The 23,571-nt window shown below is 44.9% G+C and overlaps 1 protein-coding gene across 1 annotated transcript in view; it reads left to right on the top strand.

The window, feature by feature from the left end:
- The window catches only part of ZDHHC17 (zinc finger DHHC-type palmitoyltransferase 17), a 171,263-nt gene extending 147,845 nt beyond the window's left edge, over positions 1 to 23,418 (top strand). Inside the window, exons 12-17 of the mRNA XM_033951008.1 lie at positions 1,578 to 1,640; positions 5,809 to 5,902; positions 6,712 to 6,795; positions 8,622 to 8,779; positions 18,511 to 18,605; positions 20,849 to 23,418. Of these exons, the coding sequence (XP_033806899.1) occupies positions 1,578 to 1,640; positions 5,809 to 5,902; positions 6,712 to 6,795; positions 8,622 to 8,779; positions 18,511 to 18,605; positions 20,849 to 20,987 (633 nt within the window). The 3' untranslated portion in view covers positions 20,988 to 23,418. The remainder of the gene's footprint in view (positions 1 to 1,577; positions 1,641 to 5,808; positions 5,903 to 6,711; positions 6,796 to 8,621; positions 8,780 to 18,510; positions 18,606 to 20,848) is intronic.
- Positions 23,419 to 23,571: the final 153 nt, after the last annotated feature.

Genomic DNA, 23,571 nt, shown 5'->3' with positions numbered 1-23,571 from the left:
AAAAATATTGTGCATTATTTATGAAATGACCCTTGTATGATTGTCTCAGGGGGAGGGATTACCGTTAGTTTTCTAAGCTTCTATGGGTGTTATTTATAAATATGTCTTCCCAAGTTTTAGTTTTGTTTTTTTATGGTTTTTCAGCCTAAATTTTCTAACTTATATTTGGGTACTAGAAGCTATTTTTAGAGGTTTTCATCTGTCTCAAAGCATAGCTCCCAGGCTTTATTGAGCCTAGCCTCTACTTCATCACAGTTTTTTGAATATTGAGGTTATTTGTTCAACCCTACGAAATGATTTTTTTTTTTTTGCAAACAGACTTTCTCCTCTTTAGCTGCTGCACTTACTTTTAAGTAAATGTTACTCTTTAAGATCAAAGCAAAATGTTTTACACTCAAGGAAATTATGAAAGATGGCTTAACCCAAGGAGGGCTCACTTCTGCCTTCAGAATTCACCAACTTGAATACCTAATATTTGGAAGTCCACCCCCATTACACAAAACAGCAGACTGGGTGACATCACTGAATGTGCTGCTGTGGGCACACCTTGTGTGCTCCTGTCTTCAGGATAAATTAACATACAGTTTTGTTTTGGTGATTGGACACAAAGAGTGATATTCAGCGGGAAGTAGCTGGTTAATTTTGTTTAGGATATTTAAAAAGCTAATTGGTTAAGTCCCTAGTTTGGAAAATGTCCTTTTAAAGTTAACAGGTTATTTTTATCCTAATAACTGAAGGACATGTGTCGTCTCATCCAGACTGCATTGGTTGTCTTTAGCCAGGTAACTCTGATGTTAAGCTGGATCCTGTTAATTTATTGTATCCTTGACATGTTTCTTGCTCCGTGTCCTTTTAACCTGAGAGTCTTCTGGCCAAAAACTAACCATGTTAATCTGGAATTTGAGAATAATTGGTTTTGGGGTTAGATTAGATGCATTTCTATTGCTCTGAGGACAAGCAGGACATTGTTTCCCACGTGTGGGTGATGTCATCCTATGGCGTCCCAGCAGCATTGCGTTGCATCTGCCCAATGCGAGCACGCAGGCCCAGCAGTTTTCATTTTTTCGTAAAGCAGACAGGTCATGTGTTAGTGAGCGCTCCTCAGCACCTCATTTGTTTTCCATTTTTCAGATTTCCTCATTTTTTTAATCTAGGTAATTTCCCCAATCACCTTTATTGTTTAGGGTGGGTTTTTTTAAGGCAGATGTTGGTATTCATGCTGCATGTAGTTTTACTGAAATTCCTAGGTTTGATCATTCAAGGGTTAGTTTAATTTTGAATGAGTGCACTCTCCATCTCCGAGCACAGCGACAGAATACTGTTTCTCTTGATCAGTTATCTGAAACCAAAATAGGGAGATAGTGACAAATAGATGGCAAGTCATATCTGAAAGATTAGGGTCATCTCCCTACCAGCTATAACAGCCTTGAATTATACTATAAAATTTACGGGGGAAAGAGGAGGCATGGTTTCCCTTCCCTTATGTGACCAGCTTCATATGCAGCTGAGCATCATTTAATTTTTTTATGTTCCTATTTAAAACATCAGGTTAACACCAGGTTTTTAATTTGTTGCAGACAATAGTTGAACTTGCAGAAACAGGAAGTCTGGATCTCAGTATATTCTGCAGTACTTGTTTAGTAAGTATATTCTTTTGTAATGCATTTAAGCTTGCAAAACTTTTCTCTGTGGTAAACTTCAAAGATATTCCTGGAGTTTGAAGGAAGGCAGTTGTGCTACTGATGGTGGGACAGAGGTTAACTCTGCCTTTATAGGTGATGCTGACTGTTCATTCTGCATCAGCTGCTGCATTCACGGATGTATTTAATTTACTGTTAGCTGGTATTTCAACTTCCTGTTAATACACCTAACATAGTAAAGTAAATAGACTCATCATTGATTGTGAGAGGTATAAAACTTGCCAGCATTGGAAGGTTAAGGACTTTCTATCTACTGAGCATATACAATGGTAGCAGTACCTTAATCCAGCTCTGGTAAGATCTCACCTAAAAGGGCAAGATGGTCTGTCCTTGGCTTTTCACTCAAGGTGGGAGTTAATAAACGATAACCTTGAAGTTGGTTTGAGTGATATGGACACTTGTTTACTGGAAAAAAAAATTTTCTGAGACCATCAGCTCGTTTCACATCATCTACCACTGGCATTTAGTCACTGCTGATGCAAGGCCAGTTTTAAGATGGGGGTGCAAGGTAATTGCCGAGGTATCCAGTCCCACAGCATGCATTCTTGTATTTCTTTAAAGACATCGCTGGCTTCCCAACTCATTATCTGGGTTTATATCAAATGAGAAAACATACTAGGGAATCAGTATTTTAGATGACCGCATTTCATTTGCAATAACTTATAACGGTTGCACGTTTATTTTAAAAAGTATCCGAGACTAAACAGTTCATCATGTGACTTTTCCATGGCATTCAAGCAAAGGTCATCTGGAAACTGACTGGCTGAGTTAGAGAAAGGTAGTCCTTAGAGTCCAGCAGACAGTGAGATGGATCATAAAAAGAACAGCCTTTTCAGTTACAAAAGACACATACTTGAAGTATATAATTCCATTTTTTGCCCTTTCACCTCCTCAGTGACAGAAAGCAGGTTCCAAATGACAGGTGAATTTCTGGACTCTAAATTATTTTATGACCTTCATTTTCTCTGGCATCCTTTGGATATCTCATCTTCCAGTACAATAGAGAGACCTTTATAATGAACTCAAGTTTGCCACAAGAAGCTCATATCAGAAGATTCGCTCTCCCCTCCTGTTTGATAGGGAAGAAAATTCTCAAAGCCGTTTCTGTAGAAACCGACTTTTATAAAACGCCTGTCCCTTATGAGGGTAGACATACATTTGCACTTCTGATTTGTGCCCTTACCCCCTGTAGCGGGAGGTGTCCTAAATTTGGAGTAACATGCTTACTTATCAACTATCCATATCTGTCTCTCACCCACCCACCCCTCTTTGTCTTTCACCTTGCCATCCCTCCCTCCTCCTGTGAGACTATCATTGGAATGCTTTTATGTTTCACTTATATATAAGAGGGGGTACCACTGAAAGCGAATCAAACAAGGCACTAATTTAGTCCAATAAAAAAATTTATCACCTTTATTCCCTTTGTTTTGTTTCAGCTGAAAATACACTGGTATTTTCAGCCAAAACTGAAGCATGACCAAATGTGGATTTCAGGCCAGTTTTGGTGCTGAAACCAAAACTGAAATTTTATGATGTGTTAGCTACCTGGAGCTTGCAGAATTAGTCCTTAATCCCAAGATGATTACATGTTTTGCTATATAAACCAGATAAGATATATAATTCAGGCTTTCTCATTAAACATCTATCAGACATATATAAATTCCCCACCTTGACCTAAGAGCTGCTTAGTTAACTCATTTGTCTACTAGGTGCCTGTACTGTAAATTACAAAGAATCTTGAGCAGGATGTGCAGCATTAATTAAACTCTGGGACTCGTTGCCAGAGAATGTGGTGAAATCAGTTAACTTAGCGGGGTTTTAAAAAGGTTTGGATAATTTCCTAAAAGAGAAGTTCATAGCCATTATTGAGATGGCTTGGGGAAATCCACTGCTTATTCCTAGGGTAAACAGCTTAAAATCTGTTTTACTACTTGGGATCTAGGTAGGTACTTTGGACCTGGGTTGGCCACTGTTGGAAACAGGATGCTGGGCTTGATGGACCTTTGGTCTGTTCCAAGAAACACTCCTTCCTCAGAGGTCCTAGAAAGTGTCACATACTAGGGTACCATATGGATAACAACTGGAAATAGCAATTTTGTGAGCAACTAAACGAGCAGAGTCTGCTCCTCCGCTTTGATCTTGCAATGTGAAGGAGCAGACTCTGCTCGTTTAGTTGCTCACAAAATTGCTATTTCCAGTTGTTATCCATATGGTACCCTAGTATGTGACACATCCTAGGACCCCTGAGGTTGGAGTGTTTCTTGGAAACATGGACCATGTCAGGTCCGGGTTTATCTACCTCTTGGACCATATGTTGGATACAAACTGATATTTGTTCATATTTATGTTCATTAATTAAAGACTTAGAACATAAGAATTGACGCTGCTGGGACCAGTGGTCCATCGTGCCCAGCAGTCCGCTCATGCGGCGGCCCCCAGGTCAAAGACCATTACTCTAAAATGAGTCCAGCTTCACCTGTGTACGTCCCAGTTTAGCAGGAACATGTCCAGCTTTGTCTTGAAACCCTTGAGGGTGTTTTCCCCTAAAACAGACTCCGGAAGAGCGTTCCAGCTCTCCACCACTCTCTGGGTGAAGAAGAACTTTCTTACGTTTGTACAGAATCAATCCCTTTTTAACTTTAGAGAGTGCCCTCTCGTTCTCCCTACCTTGGAGAGTGTGTACAGTCTGTCTTTATCTACTAAGTCTATTCCCTTCAGTATTTTGAATGTTTCAATCATGTCCCCTCTCAGTCTCCTCTTTTCAAGGGAAAAGAGGCCCAGTTACTCCAATCTCATTGTACGGCAACTCCTCCAGCTCCTTAACCATTTTAGTCGCTCTTTTCTGGACCCTTTCGACTTGGCATCTTGTACACCATTCCTGCAGTTTTTCCCTTTTACCGCTTTAACCACTGCGCCATACTCTCCAGGTGTTGGCCTTTAAAACCTTGGCCTACATTATAGGCACCCAAGTCCTTAAAGCATCACATCTAGCAGACCTAAGTCACTCTCCACTCCTAAACGCACCTACTTTAGTCTTAGATGCCATGTGATAGGCGCCTATCTTTTGTAGAATCACGCCTAAGAAGGCAGGCACCTATTGCCCAATTAAGGCTCATAATTGAAGCCAGTTTACTAAGGCGCCTCTTACAGAATTTGCCCCTTTGTGTTTAAGTGACAAAACTGGGTTATGGTTTCTTTTGGCATGTCCTGATGGGTTTATTTTCTCACTGATTCTAATATGTAATCTTGCCTGTTACAACAAAGCGTAATATGGGCAGTTTCCAGTTGCTAGAGGTCCAAATCACTGAATTAGTTCAAAAAAACCAACAAACCCAACCACTGTAATATAACATAATAACAAATTTCTAGACCGCATAACCATTAGTTCAGTGCAGTTAACAAAAGATTATGCTATGGGAAAATACAAAAATAATGTAATGCGAAGAAATTTAGCTAGCCAAAAATTTGGAGAAAAGTCTTCAAAAGCTTTCTGTAATGTTTATAAGATATAGATCTAATCAACAATGGACGGAAATCTTTGTCAAAAGAAGCAGCCTGATAAGGACATTGCCCATGGTGTTTCTTACTTTTGCAGCCCTTTGCTGAAGGGAAGGTAAACAGGGCGTGAGATTTTCTACTCCTCTCATGTGAAGTTTCAGGAGAGAGGCCTCAGAAATGGAACTACTCTCTCAGTCCTGGAAGGTGTCCTTCCAGAGCAGCATTGAAATAAATCGGCAGGATAGGATGGGGAATTTTGTGCTGAGATGACAATATATGAGCCATATGATTTGAAAAATATATAAGATAAAGTGTTTCTCACTTAGAGGGTCTTCTACTCATGGATAGCATGCTCTGACAACATTAGTGCATGCTATATTTCACAGAGGCCACAGGAATAAAATCCCTGTGGCCGACGTCACACACTATTTGCCTTGACCCCTCTAGCTCATTCTTGATCATTGCACAGAGGGTCAGATGTACTTAAAGGAGTTTTACATATTTTGTGTCATGGGGGGGGATGCTTAGTCCATCTGGACCCCTGTTTGCTTCTAAATTTATTCATCTTTTGCTGTGCTGTAAAACTTATTGTAAATCTCTCTTTTGATAGATCAGGAAGCCAGTAAGATCCAAGCACTGTGGGGTGTGCAATCGATGTATAGCTAAATTCGATCACCATTGTCCCTGGGTGGGTAACTGTGTAGGTAAGTGGAAAAGATGCTGATGGCTTTCCTTTGGTTTACTGTTGGTCAGCTAATGGCAAAGGGAATCGGTGAATTCTTAAGCTCAAGCCTTAACTACAAATGGCATCATTTGTAATTGGAAGGTTCTTGCTTTGGACAGAGCCAGCTGGTCTGTTTCTGAGTAGCGTTGAAAGTATCTCCTTTTTGTTTGCTATGTCTTATCCTGTCATTCTTTCCCCACTCTTTCTTCCTAAACAAAATAGTTAAAGCAAACTTTGGTGACTGACCATTCTCTATTTGCATTTGTAGTCAATAGTCATCATTAAGCCACACTGTTTCTGGAATGCTCCAGCTGTGAGAGTAAATAAAACATGATTACCAAGCAAGATGAAAGTTCCATTGCAAATCTCAAACGTCAATTTGCAGCCTATACACGGAGACTTCTAGTTTAAACTGCCAAGATATGGCCAAAGCACGATTCATTTTCTAAGTTAAAAGAAAACCTGCAACATTGTTAATCAAGATAGCCTGATGTAAGAAGTATTTGTATTTCTTGAGTAAGGGACTAACAAAATGCTCCTTATACATTTGCTTAAGACATTTGGGTTTTAACAGTAGCAATAATCACTATCAGTCCTGTAGTCTGCTTATATCAAATGCAGTCTTCCAGGCTGTTACTGTTTCTCCTAAAAGCCTGTTTTTGAAATTCATGATTTCATTTTTCCAATTTTCTCAGGAAACATGTATAGGATAGTTACCCTTGGCAGCCTTTAGCTCTCTTGTAGTTTGATGAGATTAAACAAGTCATTGGAGCTCTGCTTCTTTTTTAGGGGCTGGTAATCATCGCTATTTCATGGGCTACCTATTCTTCCTGCTCTGTATGATCTGTTGGATGATCTATGGGTGCATTTCTTGTGAGTGCATACTTTTCTCTCGGTGATAATACATGTTATTTATTTATTCAATTTTCTATACTGTTCTCCCAGGGGAACTCGGAGCGGTTTACATGAATTTGTTCAGGTACTCAAGCATTTTTCCCTGTCTGTCCTGGTGGGCTTACACTCTTATCTAATGTACCTGGGGCAATGGGAGGACTAAGTGACTTGCCCAGAGTCACAAGGAGTAGCATGGGTTTGAACCCACAACCTCAAGGTGCTGAGGCTGTAGCTTTAAGCGCTGCGTCACTCTAGAAATCAAAATGCAATAAAAGTGAGCCAAGTAAAGGGCAATCAAGCCATTGTGACATCACTGAGGAGGTTGGCTCCTATTGGTGGAATGAGGCATTATGACGTCACAATACCAGCTCTGCTTATCAGAGGCTGAAAACTTTTCACACTATTTATTTATTCAATTTTCTATACTGTTCTCCCAGAATGGTTTACATGGATGTAAAGTACTCTAGCATTTTTCCCTGTCTGTCCCGGCAGGCTCACAATCTGTCTAATGTACCTGGGGCAATGGAGGGATTAAGTGGCTTGCCCAGGGTCACAAGGAGCAGCGTGGGTTTGAATCCACAACCTCAGGGTGCTGAGGATATAGTTTTAACCACTGCGCGCCACTCAGCACAAAGGCCATGTGTTCGTGCACACTTTGATGTAGAAAAGTTGGAATAGGAAAGAAATGATAGACATAAAATCTGTTTACTACTTGAGATCTAGCTAGGTACAGTGCTCCCCTGTGAATTCGCAGTCCGCGATTCACAGTCCCGATCATTCACGGTATTTTCCGACCACGAATGACTGGGCAGGAGAGGACAGCCAGAGAGGCAGGAGAGAGCAGCCGAAACGCCGGTAAGTGAAGGAAATCACTTGTGGTATGCTCCGACCACCTCTTCCTGTACTAAAGTCGGGCCTCGCCAATCAGGAGCTGCTTATCAAAGCAGCTCCTGATTGGTGAGGCCCGGTTTTAGTACAGGAAGAGGCGGTCAGAGCATACCACAAGTGATTTCCTTCACTTGCAGATGCTCCGGCTGCCCTCTCCTACCTCCCCTGCTAAAAACCGTATTCACGGTTTTTCAACGTTCGTGGGGGTTCCTGGAACGGAATATCGGATGAGTACTGTACTTGGAACCTGGATTGGCCACTGTTGGAAACAGGATACTGGGGTTGATGGACCTTTAGCCTTTCCCAGTATGGCAGTTCTTATATTCTTCTGTATATTTAACTAGCTGCAAGGTATAAATGCGCAAGAGGCAGGCCTCTTTCGGCAGAGCACAGACTTCTTTACAGCAAGGGTGGTTGATATGTAGAATAGCCTCCCAGCGGAGGTGGTGGAGACAAGGACCGCATCTAAATTCTAGAAAGCATGGGACATGTGCAGAGGATTTCTGAGGGAGAGAAAGGGATTATGTAGAATTGAGCTTTTGGTGTGGGCGAGTAGCTTAGATATGAACAGGCAGTTTTATCTTCATCTGCCATCATTTTCTGTATGAGGCCTCCTTGGAATTGATTCTTTACAACAGTGGTTCTCCAACCCTGTCCTGGAGGACCACTAGCCAATCGGGTTTTCAGGATAGCCCTAATGAATATGCATGAAAGAGATTTGCATGTAATGAAGATGATAGGAATGCAGATCTGCCCCATGCATATTCATTAGGGTTATCCCGAAAACCCAACTGGCTAGTGATCCTCCAGGACAGGGCTAGGGACCACTGCTTTACAGGGAGTGTTCTCATTCTTTGGGGATGTATAAATTTATGTGATAAGATCTAAAATTCCTATTTTCCTCAATTCTATTCTAGATTGGGGAATCCATTGTGAGACCAGCTACACAAAAGATGGGATTTGGACATACATTACACAGATTGCCACATGTTCCCCTTGGATGTTCTGGATGTTTCTGAACAGCGTGTTTCACTTCATGTGGGTTGCTGTGTTACTTATGTGTCAGATGTACCAGGTAAGAGAAACTCTTGTTCCTCTATCAAACACTGAACCCTCTGCAAGCTGTAAAACATTTTATTGGATCAACATGATAATTGTCCTACTACTAAAATAAACTAAACCTTAAGCTTAAAAACCGCATCTTCTCTATAGAGATAGAGCTCGGCACGGTTTACAAGAATTTTAAAGAAAGGAAAATATAATAAGAATTAGTGAATACACTTCTCCCTTGGTATTCGCGGGGGATAGGGGCAGAATCGGACGGTGAATGGAGAAAAACTGCAAATAACTTCTGGTCCGGCTCTGACCCCCCCGCCTCCCTTCCCCCCTCCCCCCCCTGGCATCCCGGCTTTACCTGGTGATCTAGCAGGCTTTCGGGGCAGGAGTGATCTTCCTACGCTCCTGCCCCGTGCAGATCACCAATAGGAAATGACTGCCGTGAGTTCCTGTAGTCTCGAGACTACGACAGGAGTTAACGGCAGCCATTTCCTATTGGCGATCTACACGGGGCAGGAGCGTAGGAAGATCGCTCCTGCCCCGAAAGCCCGCTAGACCACCAGGTAAGGCCGGGATGCCGGGAGGGAGGTGGGAACATCCGAAACTATGGTGGTTTTTTTCCCCCCACCCAAAAAAATCACGAATATGTGAAACCGTGAGTGTCGAAACTGCGAATGGGGAGGGGGAAGTGTATATAGAGAGCAGCAGAATTTACATTGTTGAGAATAGCCACGTTTTCAGATGTTTTTGAAATAATTGGAAGGCGCCCAGGTTACGCAGCTGGACAGGAAAATTATTCCAAAGCTCAGTGATTTTAAAGTAAAGAGATTTCCCTAATTTCTAGTACTATTAATCACTGATGCTTGCCTGTGCACCTCGGCCATGCCTTCCCTCCAAATCTATCTTCTGCAGCTCCATGTTTTTATTTCCCTGCTAAAACTCTTCCCTGCTAGAGTGTTGGTGTTTACAGGTACGTTCAGCGTCTCGCAAACTTTTCAGCTGGCGGCACACTAAACCCAGTGCCCTGGCCGGAAGGCACCCAGAAGTGCGTGGACGTCAATGTGAGAGGCACGTCCTGTAGGCAATCAGTCCTCCTCCCCAGTGTGTCGCGGCACACCTGAAATCTCAGGAGGCACCCAGTTTGCGATACACTGGGTATGTTATATACAACAATCCCATGCTTTATATGAAAAACTCCTGTGCTTGCTGACTGAGGAGATTGCATAGCAGGGAGCCAGGTACTTGAAATTTCTGTTGCTGCTTCCCATCACTTGCCCTCTTGGCCCTGAAATTTGGGGTGCTGCTATCCTCCTTGTGGCTATAGAGCAGGATTTGGCCTGAGGTTGAACCCCCCTCCCCTTCTTCTGGCTCTTATAGGCAGATAGGATAAGTTTTAAGAACAGGACTAGCTGGTTAACAGGGTATGAAAAGGGAAGAACATGGGGACTGTGAGGAGGGTTCAGAAAGAGGGAGTGAGCCTGGGGGAGCAGGAGAAAGAGAGAGTGAGTGAGCCTGGGGGAGCAGGAGAAAGAGAGAGTGAGTGAGCCTGGGGGAGCAGGAGAAAGAGAGAGTGAGTGAGCCTGGGGGAGCAGGAGATAGAGAGAGTGAGTGAGCCTGGGGGAGCAGGAGAAAGAGAGAGTGAGTGAGCCTGGGGGAGCAGGAGAAAGAGAGAGTGAGTGAGCCTGGAGAAGCAGGAGAGAGAGTGAGTGAGCCTGGGGGAGCAGGAGAGAGACAGTAGTTGATCCTGGGAGAACAGGAGAAAGAGAGAGTGAGTGAGCCTGGGGGAGCAGGAGAGAGAGAGTGAGTGAGCCTGGGGGAGCAGGAGAGAGAGAGAGTGTTTGAGCCTGGAGGAGCAGGAAAGAGAGAGTGAGTAAGTGAGCCTGGGGTAGCAGGAGAGAGAGTGAGTGAGCGAGCCTGGGGGAGCAGGAGAGAGAGAGTGAGTGAGCCTGGGGGAGCAGGAGAGAAAGAGAGTGATTGAGCCTGGGGGAACAGGAGAGAGAGAGTGTTTGAGTCTGGAGGAGCAGGAAAGAGAGAGTGAGTAAGTGAGCCTGGGGGAGCAGGAGAGAGAGTGAGTGAGTGAGCGAGTCTGGGGGAGCAGGAGAGAGAGAGAGCCTGGAGTCACAAGAGAGAGAGAATGATTGAGCCTGGGGGAGCAGGAGAGAGAGAGTGGTTGAGTCTTGGAGAGCAGGAGAGAGAGAGGTTGAACCTGGGGGAGCAGGAGAGAGAGAGTAGTTGAGCCTGGGGGAGCAGAAGAAAGAGAGTGGTTGAGCCTGGGGGAGCAGGAGAGAGTGGTTGAGCCTGGGGGAGCAGGAGAGAGAGAGAGGTTGAGTCTGGGGGAGCAGGAGAGAGAGGTGAGCTTTAGGACATGAGAAAGAGGAGACGTGTGTTTATGAGAGAAGTCCAGCCAGTCACATCATTGGAAGGCCACTCTCCATGATGATCCCATGTCCAAGGTCCATGTGTATGAGTGTTATCTATGAGATGTGTAAGTTGAGAAGCACTGCTAAATCATTTTATTCTTGCCACCTTTCTACAGGAGGCAAAAGCCCTTCATTAGCTGTGCACTTGACTGGCTTCCTACTTACACACATGGTAATTCTGTTGATGCTCTGTTTACTCTTAATCACAACAGCTAAATTTCTTCTACTAGGGCAGAAGAATGTGATGGATACAGGGTAAGAAAACCCTTAGTGCAGAAAGAACTGAAAAGAATGGATATCACTAAAAGCAAGCGTCAAAATGTATGGGGCCCTGAGTGCAAAGTACACAGTTAATCTGGTACTCCCACACTTTGATCCTACTGTATCTGTGAGGAAAATGTGTAGGTCTGTTTGTATATTAAATATATGCTTAAATGATCCCTCCTCTGATCCAAAGATGTCTCCTGCTATTCTCACTGTGAAATACCATGCCGATGTTCTGCCACGCTACCTGGGGCAGCTTTTTAACCTGGGAATTAGGCTTTTGACTGTTAGTTAAACATCTAGATTCCTTTTGAAAACTCTTAGTGTGATGAAGCTACTAAACCAGAGAAAATATTTCTTCACACAAAGTGTAATTAAATTCTGCAATTCGTGGCCAGAGAATGTGAAGAAATCAGTTATTTTAGCAGGGTTTAAAAAAGATTTGGCTAATTGCCTAAAAGTGAAGTCCATAGGCCGTTATTGAGATGGCTTGGAGAAATCCATTGCTTATTCCTAGGGTAAGTAGCATAAAATCTGTTTTACTACTTGGGGTCTAGCTAGGTACTTGGGACCTGGGTTGGCCACTGTTGGAAACAGGATTCTGGGCTTGATGGACCTTCGGTCTGTCCCAGTATGGTAATTCTTATGTTAAGTATAGGACAATCAAGCCATTGTGACATCACTGGTGAAGTTGGCTGTTCGGCATTGGTAGAATGAGGCATTATGAAATCACAATCTGAACTCTGGAATGTTGCTACTCTTTGGGTTTGCAATTCTTATTCCAAGTTTCAAAGTTTATTCTTAATTTGATATACCGACCAATACAAGTATCTGGCCGGTTTACAATATTAAAAATTTAAAATATCTTAAAAGTAAAAAAAAATAAAATGGAGATAAAAATGAGGTAGTGAAAACCAAGAAATGGGTATAATTTGTGGGGAGCAAGGGGGAAGGAAAATTTTAATTACATTATGAAAATAAAAGGGAGGGAGGAGGAGAGGATAAAACAGAGGGGATGTCACTTCTCAAAAGCAGTTCTATGTTGTTGTTTGTTTATTTATTTATTTTATCCCAGGACAAGCAGGCAGCATATTCTTAACACATGGGTGACGTCACCGACGGAGCCCTCGGTACGGACCTTTTAACTAGAAGTTTCTAGTTGGCCGCACCGCGCGTGCGCGAGTGCCTTCCCGCCCGACGGAGGAGTGCGTGGTCCCCAGTTTCTTCGTTTCCGCGGAGCGAAGAAGACGCGTGTATTTTTTCAACGGCCGTTGAAATCACTTTTTGCCTTCCCGCTCGCGCTTTTGTTCTAAATTTTTCTTCCTCTACCTTCGGGTTTCCTTTTTCTTTGAATTGCAAAAAAAAAAAAAAAAAAAAACTTTGATTTTTCTTGTTTCTTTCGTTTTTGCCCCGGCGGGGCCTGTTGCCATTATACAGGCCTCGGACTTCGATTTTGCGGAGGCTATCTTCCCCTTCATGCCCCCGCAGGTCGGTTTTAAGAAGTGCCAGCGGTGTGCACGCCCGATCTCCGTTTCTGACCCACACAATTGGTGTTTGCAGTGCCTGGGTCCGGAGCATCGGGCAGATTCCTGCACCCGCTGTGCCACTTTACAAAAACGTACTCTTAAAAACCGAAGAATCCAGCAAACCCTTCTCTTCGGCTCCGAGTCGGCGATGGATTCATCACCTTCAACGGCGGTACCGCAGAAATCGGCACCGTCAAGCTCGACACCGACCGATCCCGCATCGGCGCCACTGGCGCCAGGTAAGCCGGCTAAGAAGCCTTCCTCTTCCCTCGAGCGCCCTCCAGCTACGGTGACGACACCGTCCATACCGGCATCGCACCGGTCCCGTAAACGCTCCGCCCCGATAACGGTGAGTGCCTCGTCATCGGCCTCCTCATCGCCGGGGCGTGGAGCGGCATCCAAGGAACCGAAGAAAAAGAAAGCGGTTCCGATGCCACCCCTAGATGACCGTATCTCGGCCATTCTACAAACTCAGCTTCAGGAGCAGTTGAAGAAACAACTTGAACAACTGCTACCCTCTATCCTGGCACCGCTCCTTCCGGTACCAGACCGGCCCGAGCCCCGCACCGAGCCCCCGGTGTCCACTCCTTCGGTACCGGTAAACACCTCGATGCCGATCCTTTCGGCCCAACAACTTCCTGATGATCCTGTGGTTCATTCTCAACCCACAGTGGATCCTACTCGGCACCAGGCGGTACGGCACTCTTCTCGGGACCGAGAACGACGCCGATCGTCCTCCCCTGGTACCGTTTCGGTGCGCTCTGGTAAATCTTTGTCCAAGACTCGCCACACCGCACCCTCCACCCCGGTGTCCCGACATGCACCAGAGGTCAGGGATCCTGATTTATGGGAGGAGACTCCTCTCGGTACCGAGGAGGATCCCTCCTCATCTGATGAGGAACCATCGGCACCTGATGCCACCTCTAAACCTGAGCAATCCTCTTTTTCTAAATTTCTGAGGGAAATGTCTGCTGCTCTGTCACTTCCCCTTGAATCTGACTCCAAAAAGTCCCAAGCCTTTTTAGAAGCCTTAGACTTTGAGCAACCTCCTAAAGAGTTCCTCAAGCTTCCCGTACATGACATCTTACGGGAGACATTCTACAAAAACTTGGAAAATCCCCTCACGGTACCGGGAGCTCCCCGTAAACTGGACAACCTTTACCGTGTCATCCCTATTCCAGGATTCGACAAATCTCAATTGCCCCATGAGTCCCTTCTGGTGGAATCCACCTTAAAAAAGACTCAGGGCTCCAGTGTCTATGCCTCTACCCCTCCTGGCAGAGAAGGTAAGACCATGGACAAGTTTGGCAAGAGACTTTACCAAAATGCCATGCTTGCCAACAGGGCAAACAACTATTCCTTCCATTTTTCCTTTTATCTCAAACACTTGGTCCAACAGCTGTCTGCCCTCCAGAAGTACCTACCTGAGCGCAAGGTCCCGCTATTCCAGCAGCACATATCTGGCCTTCTCCAAATGCGCAAGTATATGGTCCGCTCGATATACGACTCCTTCGAGCTCACCTCTCGGGCCTCTGCCATGGCTGTAGCCATGCGTCGCTTGGCCTGGCTCAGAGTCTCCGACCTGGACATCAACCACCAGGACCGCCTGGCCAACGCCCCCTGTCTCGGGGATGAGCTTTTTGGAGAGTCACTGGATTCCACCACCCAGAAACTCTCTGCCCATGAGACCAGGTGGGACACCCTGATCAAGCCGAAAAAGAAGGCTCCGCCTGCTCGACCCTATCGGCCTCAATCATCTTACCAGCGGAGGTTCTCAGCCAGGCCACTCAATCCGCCTCCCCAACAATCTCGGCGACCCCGTCAACAGCAGCACCATGCCCAGGCTCGGTCTCAGGCCACTCAACCCTCCAAGCCTCCTCAGCCTGCTAAACAATCTCAGCCCTTTTGACTCTTCTCTCCAGGGCATAGCCAGTCATCCACCCTCGCTGCCTCTTCCACAGCCTATCGGGGGTCGTCTCACCATTTTCTCAAGCCGTTGGGAAGTCATCACGTCGGACCAGTGGGTCCTCAACATCATCCGCCACGGCTACTCTCTCAACTTCCAGACTCTGCCTCCGGACAACCTTCCCGTAGAGTCTGCTTCAAACTCATCTCAAACCCCCCTCCTCCTGAGGGAGGTTCAATCCCTCCTCCTTCTCAATGCCATCGAAGAAGTACCTCCAGATCAAAGGGGGCAGGGATTCTACTCCCGCTACTTCCTGGTACCCAAAAAGACGGGAGACCTCCGTCCCATTCTCGATCTCAGGGACCTCAACAAGTGTCTGGTCAAGGAGAAGTTCAGAATGCTCTCCCTTGCCACGCTCTACCCTCTTCTTTCTCAACACGACTGGCTATGTTCCCTGGACCTCAAAGAGGCCTACACTCACATCTCCATCAATCAACATTCTCGCCGCTACCTGCGGTTCCAGGTACTGCACCACCACTATCAGTACAAGGTGCTACCGTTCGGCCTCGCCTCCTCACCCAGGGTCTTCACCAAGTGCCTTATAGTGGTAGCGGCCTTCCTCAGGTCTCACAACCTCCAGGTGTTCCCCTATTTGGACGATTGGTTGGTGAAAGCACCTACGTCTCCACTTGTGCTACAGGCTACTCATCACACCATCTCTCTCCTCCACCTCCTGGGGTTCGAGATCAACTACCCCAAGTCGCATCTGCTTCCCACCCAGCGACTTCAATTCATTGGAGCAGTTCTGGACACCACGCTAATGAGGGCTTTTCTCCCCTCCGATCGCAAGCAGACCCTGCTCCATCTCTGCCGTCAGGTACTCATGCATCCCTCCATTCCTGCTCGACAGATGATGGTCCTCCTGGGTCACATGGCCTCGACAGTGCATGTCCTTCCTCTGGCTCGTCTCCACCTTCGTACACCTCAGTGGACGCTCGCCAACCAGTGGTCACAGACTACGGATCTTCTTTCTCATCCCATCTCTGTGACATCATCTCTTCAGCAATCTCTCCAATGGTGGTTGAACTCCTCAAATCTTTCCAGGGGTCTTCTTTTCCATCTGCCCCCCCACTCTATGATCATCACCACAGATGCGTCCCCCTACGCGTGGGGAGCTCACCTGGGAGATCTACGCACCCAGGGACTTTGGACCCCACAGGAGCGTCGTCATCACATCAATTTCCTGGAACTCAGAGCCATGTTCTACGCCCTCAAGGCTTTCCAACATCTTCTCTGTCCTCAAGTCCTCCTCCTATGCACAGACAATCAAGTCGCCATGTACTACATAAACAAGCAAGGCGGCACCGGATCTCGCCCCCTTTGTCTGGAGGCTCTGCGCATCTGGACCTGGGCCACGGACCGCAATCTCTTTCTCAGGGCGGTCTATATCCAGGGCGAACAGAACTCTCTGGCCGACAATCTCAGCCGCATCCTTCAACCTCACGAGTGGACGTTGGACCCTCCGACTCTACTCTCCATCTTTGCTCGATGGGGCACTCCGCAGGTGGACCTCTTTGCAGCACCTCACAACCATCAGCTGCCCCAATTCTGTTCCAGACTCTTCTCTCCTCACCGTCTGGCCCCGGATGCATTCCTGCTCAACTGGAGGGATCGGTTCCTCTATGCCTTCCCTCCACTTCCTTTGATGTTGCGGACCTTGTCCAAACTCCGCAAGGACAATGCCACCATGATCCTCATCGCCCCTCGGTGGCCTCGTCAACACTGGTTCTCCCTTCTGCTTCAACTCAGCTCCAGGGAGCCCATTCCTCTTCCTGTGTTTCCTACTCTACTTACACAGCAGAATCAGTCTCTACTACATCCCAACCTGTCTTCCCTCCACCTGACAGCTTGGTTTCTCTCGGGCTGACCTCTCCGGAGAATCTATCTCAACCGGTCCGCCTCATTTTGGACGCCTCCAGGAAACCGGCCACTCTCCAATGTTACCATCAGAAGTGGACCAGATTCTCCTCGTGGTGTCTCCGGCATCATCAAGAACCCACCTCTTTGGCGGTGGAAACTGTCTTGGAATATTTGCTCTCGCTGTCCAACGCTGGCCTCAAAACCACCTCCATCAGAGTCCACCTCAGTGCCATCACTGCGTTTCACGAGCCTATTCTCGGAAAACCCCTCACGGCTCATCCTCTGGTTTCAAGATTTATGAGAGGGCTCTTCAACATCAAACCGCCTCTCAAGCCTCCTCCCGTCGTCTGGGACCTGAATGTGGTTCTCTCTGCTCTCATGAAACCTCCGTTTGAGCCTCTTGCCACAGCTTCATTCAGGCTTCTTACCTGGAAGGTGCTTTTCCTAATTGCCATCACCTCTGCCAGGAGGGTTAGCGAACTGCATGCACTGGTTGCCGACCCACCGTTCACTGTTTTTCACCATGACAAGGTTGTTCTGCGTACCCACCCTAAATTCCTTCCCAAGGTGGTCTCAGCTTTTCACCTCAACCAGTCCATTGTGCTTCCCGTCTTCTTCCCTAAGCCTCACTCGCATCCTGGAGAACAGGCGTTGCACACGCTGGATTGTAAGCGTGCCCTTGCTTACTACCTTGATCGTACCAGAGCTCACCGAACATCCCCTCAGCTCTTTTTGTCTTTCGATCCCAACCGTTTGGGCCATCCTGTCTCCAAACGGACACTTTCAAATTGGCTTGCTGCCTGTATTGCCTTCTGTTATGCTCGGGCCGGTCTCTCACTGGAAGGATCTGTCACGGCCCACAGAGTCCGAGCTATGGCTGCTTCTGTGGCTTTCCTCCGTTCCACGCCCATCGAGGAAATCTGCAAGGCGGCCACTTGGTCCTCAGTTCACACGTTCACTACTCACTACTGTCTGGATGCGTTCTCCAGACGGGATGGACACTTCGGCCAATCTGTGTTACAGAATTTATTTTCCTAATGGCCAACCATCCCTCCTCCCTCTTTGTTAGCTTGGAGGTCACCCATGTGTTAAGAATATGCTGCCTGCTTGTCCTGGGATAAAGCACAGTTACTTACCGTAACAGGTGTTATCCAGGGACAGCAGGCAGATATTCTTAAGTCCCACCCACCTCCCCGGGTTGGCTTCTTAGCTGGCTTATCCTAACTGGGGACCACGCACTCCTCCGTCGGGCGGGAAGGCACTCGCGCACGCGCGGTGCGGCCAACTAGAAACTTCTAGTTAAAAGGTCCGTACCGAGGGCTCCGTCGGTGACGTCACCCATGTGTTAAGAATATCTGCCTGCTGTCCCTGGATAACACCTGTTACGGTAAGTAACTGTGCTTTATTGTTCCATGATTAAGATGGTTAACTGCTATTTTGATATGCATCTTTAAATAAAAATGTTTTGAGGTTGATTTTAAATTTGTTTAAAGAGTTTTCGCTGCGGATATGCGATGGCATTGCATTCCAGAGGGAAGGGGCAACTACGGAAAAAATGGTGTTTCTGGTATAGTATAGGTCTTTGATTGAGGGAACTGTTAAGAGGTTTTTATTTTAGTAAAACCTCGTAAGAGTCTTCTGCTTTTGTTCATATACTGCTGCCTATTCCTGGAAACATTCATGCATTGAAGAGAGACACCTTGTCTTTTTGCAGATTTCTTGTTTAGGTATTACTACCAATGAAAGAATGAATGCCAGGAGATATAAGCACTTTAAAGTCACAGCAACTTCTATTGAAAGCCCATTCAAGTAAGTTGTCAGATGACGATAGACGTGAACATCTTGCACGCTGCTCTTACAGATACTTCTCCGTTTCTAGCTTTGTACAAGGCTGCATTGGGCAAATGTTCATTCTTATGGTGAGAGATTTGCACAACAGCTCAGCTTGATGAGATATAGTGCCAAAGAATAGGATTTACTTCTGTAAATAAGCAAGTCTCTTGCCACTTGTGTTTTAGGCATATCCAACTGATTTTTATTTCAGGATGTCCCTAATGAAGATGCATGAGACAGATTTGCATACGCAGTTCCTCACTCATGGAAATATCTCATGTGCACTCATTAGAGAGATCCAGACTTGGACATCCTGTAACTCTAGTATTAGGTTTTCCCTTGTGTCAAGAGATGGGAGGGAAAGATGGATGAAAGGCCACTGACCATACCAAAACAAGGCTTAAAGCTGCCCCCGCAGTGCTGTGTACAATTAAGCTGTGTTTCCTTTTAAGGTTCAGAAAAGCTAAATGAAAGCAGCTAATGAGCAAGGGCTGGTAATTAGATCCCAGCAGTTCTACTTATTGCTATAGGACGGTCATGCACAAACTAACAAAGCATTCCCCAGAAATTGCAGCTCTTTTGGAATGATTGGCATTCTATGGCTATATTGCTACAGTATAAACAAACATTATTGTAGGTGTGGTTTTGTTGTTTTGGGGTTGGTTTTTTTTTTTTTTTGGGGGGGGGGGAGGAGGTGATATTTTATTGGTGATAAACATCAACCAAGAACAATGAATACTATAGACCAGGGATAGGCAATTACAGTCCTCGAAAGCCACAGGCAGGTCAGGTTTTCAGGATATCCACAATGAATATGTATGAGATGGATTTGCATGTACTGCCTCCTTGAGGTACAAATCTATCTCATGCATATTTATTGTGGATATCCTGAAGACCTGACCTGCCTGTGGCTCTCGAGGACCGGAATTGCCTACCCCTGGTACAGACAAATAAAAATAGTGATTCCATACATAGTGCTTAAGCCTGTCCTGCCCTTGTTAAGCTTAAGTTTACATTACCCATCCCACCCCTTTCTCTCCTATCCTGATTAGTCTTCTACCACTGCCCTTTGCGGTTCTCCTGCTGCCTCCTATGGTGGAGTGCTGCTGCAGAATGGCTCTGCTTGAACTGTTTCCATAACTCACAATATAGTTTCTTCTCCAAGCTTATTGTTTTACTTGCTGCCATGATTTGGGGGTCACTCAGGCTTGCAAGATAACCACCTGGACCAGCAAGATGGCTAGCTGTATATGGTTTCTCTAAGGTCCGCCCTTCACCGTATGTCCAGTCTGGTGACTGCTGGATCGATTCATGACCCGAAAAGCTTCAGTCCACCATGGTTGCAACTCAGGACACTCTTGAAAAGAATGTAGAAAGTATTGGGATGAATTTTAAACATTTAAGAAACTTTGTTGAGTCCCACAATACTTTCACCGTTCCTTTTATTTCCAGGCCTATCAGGAATCTGCCCACGTCCTTTACCCAAGTCCCACTCCTTTTTCATGCACAAGAGTTCTTCCCTTCTAAACTGTACCATTCTCGTAGGTTTGTGCAGCCCAAGTGCATGACCTTGTAGTTCCTGCCATTAAATCTTGAAGTATGAGTCGACTACCTCAACATATAACCATACCTCCACCCTTCTGCTCCTCCTGAATTGTCTACATTGGTCATTCATTACATTAGAGAGGAAGCGATAATGGTTACTTCAGTTGTGACTGGTTATCTGTCAAAGCAAGAGACCGAAGATTCAATTTTTGTCCCTTTCACTCAATCTCTGACCAGGTTGCCCAGATGACTAGGAGTCTGTCTCACTGGCTTAGGAGGGGAAGGAGTACTTCCTCCAAGGTGTGCCCTCAGTCAGGAACTGCCATGGTAGTGGCATCTGGGTTTTCTCCCTCATTAAGTCTGAGCATACAGCCATAATGAGGTATTGGACAAACAAACCTAGATATCCCATCCCAAGCTGTGGGGTGACCTATCTCTTTCCATCTTTTATTTTAAGTCCTTATAATTCTGGAATTTAAAAAATCCCTCTCCAGAAGTCACCTAGTCTTACTGGCCTCCACCACAGACTCAAGCTCAGTGGAATGAATCTGGGGTTTTTTTTTTAACTGTCTTTTATTAAGTTATATTAATTGTTTTGTTTTTTCTCTCAGTTGCTAAAGGCTTTTTATGAGGCCTGGAAACATAACACTTCAATCTGTTTTCTTTCTTCCTAGCCACGGATGTATAAGAAATATTATAGACTTCTTTGAATTCAGGTGCTGTGGCCTCTTTCGCCCCGTTATTGTAGACTGGACAAGGCAGTATACAATAGAATATGACCAAACCTCAGGAAGCGGGTATCAACTAGTTTAGCACCATCGCTATCTTGTGGGCGTGTTGGAGTGGTACCTGATGCTCGCTCGCTCTCACTCCAGCCCAAGTCCCCTGAACTGTAGCATGCTGTCTGTTGGGTGAGCAGTGACTTTAATGGTACCTCCTCTTCGTCAGGATCTTTTCAATGAAAGTAAATATGGACAGAACAAACTGCCAACACTGAGAAGGAGAAGGACGAGCCCAGAGGGATTTTATCTGTTCTTAATGTGGAAATGATTTGGAACATTAGCTGGACTGCATTGAGTGTGTGTGCGCGTGTGTGAGAGAGAGAGGTGGATGGTTTTTGGTTTGTGTTTTTTTTTAACTTTAAACACCACTGACAATAGAACATGACAGTATTTGTGCGCTAAAATTGTTTTGCTGAAAGGGAATTCAGCATCACCTGGTGAATAATTCCATTGGAATAGGACGTTTTCTTCAAGGTGAAGTCAAGCTTGGATAAGATTACTGTGTGTTTTTTATTCCTGTAATGTGATCTTACACAGATGCTCTTTCATCAGATGTTCCATATCTACTGTGTATATGAATACTGTGACGAAAAAATCATGTGGTTTTATGAGGGATCAATGGGAATATGAAAACTGGGTAAAGCAGATCATGCGCTGGGAATGTTAACTAACTCGAGGCCTATGTTTGTAGGACTATCAGCTGTTTCTTGCCACCTAGTTCTGGTTCTGTGAAATAAGCCTAATAACCCTGTTCTAGAGGTTCCGTAGTCCAAAATACATTGCTACATGAATGTAGAAGCACTTTTTTTTTTTTTTTAAATCGTCATGGTTTGAAGAAAAGTTTTGAATACTTTTCAACATGCTGCCATACAGGCAGGATGGATGAGATTTGCTGTTTTGAAGTGCTAATGTTTCCCCCAGTTATTAGAAATAACCCAATATAATAAGTCCTGAACTGGAAGGCAGTATGTGTTTTGGAGAGAGGTTGCACAGGATGAACCAAAGATGTGTAATTTGAATACAGAATATCACAATTATATAGAGGTGCGCACATTCCTTAATTCTTTCATAGCAAAATAAATTTATGAACTATCTATTTGTAGGAAGGTGGTTAGTGCACTGGATGTGATGTAGAAGTTTTGGGAGATGGGTTCACGGCCTTTCCCACCTGTCACTTTGACCTTGAGCAAATCGTTTTATTTCCTTGTGCCTCCAGGATCCAGTAGAAATCACGGCATCAGTTTGGTCAACAAAAAAATTATTCAACCACACAAATGTAACTAAAATGGATTATTTGGCAGAGACAGAGTTCAGTTTCCAGTGCCATTAGCACTTGTTATTTTAATGGTTATTGGAAATGACAGTTTCACTGGTCAAGAAACCAGCTTCAGCTAAACTTTCATACGTGTAAAGATGGCAGTGGTCTTTCATTATGGAATGTAATGCACTGATGATATTCTGTTTATAGCTTTTCATATGAGCATGGAGAATTCCTCACAGCCTCCTTAACTATTGCTTACCTAGCAACTGAAACTTGGTTTGGTCACACTGTGCCACGGTAATGCAGTAGGTCAAAAAGATCCGTGAGGGATCTCCCTTCCCCTTTCAAAGCATATCCTTGAGTCTGTTGTAAAAAATGTGTATCTGTATATAACTAATTTATCAAGCCAGTTTCTCTTTGTGAGTATGTGTGTGTGTGTGTCTAGTGACTTTAAAGCTGCTCATTTCATTTTAATCCAACCAAAAAATGTAGGAAGGTATAATCTAATGAGCTTCTTGTCATGTCTATTGCCCATCGGCATTATATCCTGCAAGATCACTGCATGTTTGATGCTTGGGAAAATTAGCATTTGCTGTAAAGTACAGCATTACAGGTATTAAAGCAATCTTGTGAAAATCCTGACCCTTTTGCCTTCATAAGAGCAGCAGTGACACTGTAAATAGTCAATGTTCAGTGTTTGCAGTTAGACTTTTCTCATTCATATCTTTGATTAGCGCAACACCCGAGTAGTTGGAACATATCGAACCTTGTATCAAGACCTATAAAGTACAACTTTATTATACCTGAATGTTTTAATATTGGAAAATTTTTTTTGTGTGATGAAGGGCTCTGAGAAGCCAGTTTCTTTGTCACATCTGACCTCAAAACATTTTTAAAGAAAATGAAAGTAATTCTATCCAAAAAGAGTTTACAGCTCTTTAGATTGTAAGAGCGCGAGTGCGCTAATGCCTCCATAGAGCTTGCGTTAGTATTTTTTGTTTAGCGTGTGCTAAAAACACTAGCGCACCTTAGTAAAAGGAGCCCATGGTGAAAGCTCTGGCAGAGTTAAATTATTTTAATATTTCACAACTTTCAAAAATAATAAAAAATAAATAAATCTGCATTTGCCTTGAAAGTCTGTTCTTACCTGGGCAAATAAAAGTCCTGAGAAATCCAACAAAAAAAAAAAAGAAAGTTTACACATTTTATATTATCAAATGAGTTAAGATGAATGGAGATGCTGTAATTTGCCATCTGTTTTAATAAATGAAAATTGTCTATCCTTATCTACACTCAGGCATTTGCAAACTTCCAGAAGTGGTCTTAAAATTTCGTTGGATGTGCAATAATGTGA

The sequence above is a fragment of the Geotrypetes seraphini genome, chromosome 7 (genome assembly GCF_902459505.1).
Source record: "Geotrypetes seraphini chromosome 7, aGeoSer1.1, whole genome shotgun sequence".
In the NCBI taxonomy this organism is placed as follows: Eukaryota; Metazoa; Chordata; class Amphibia; order Gymnophiona; family Dermophiidae; genus Geotrypetes; species Geotrypetes seraphini.
The sequence above is the reverse complement of the archived record's forward strand: the minus strand, read 5'-3'. Positions and strand labels throughout refer to the sequence as shown.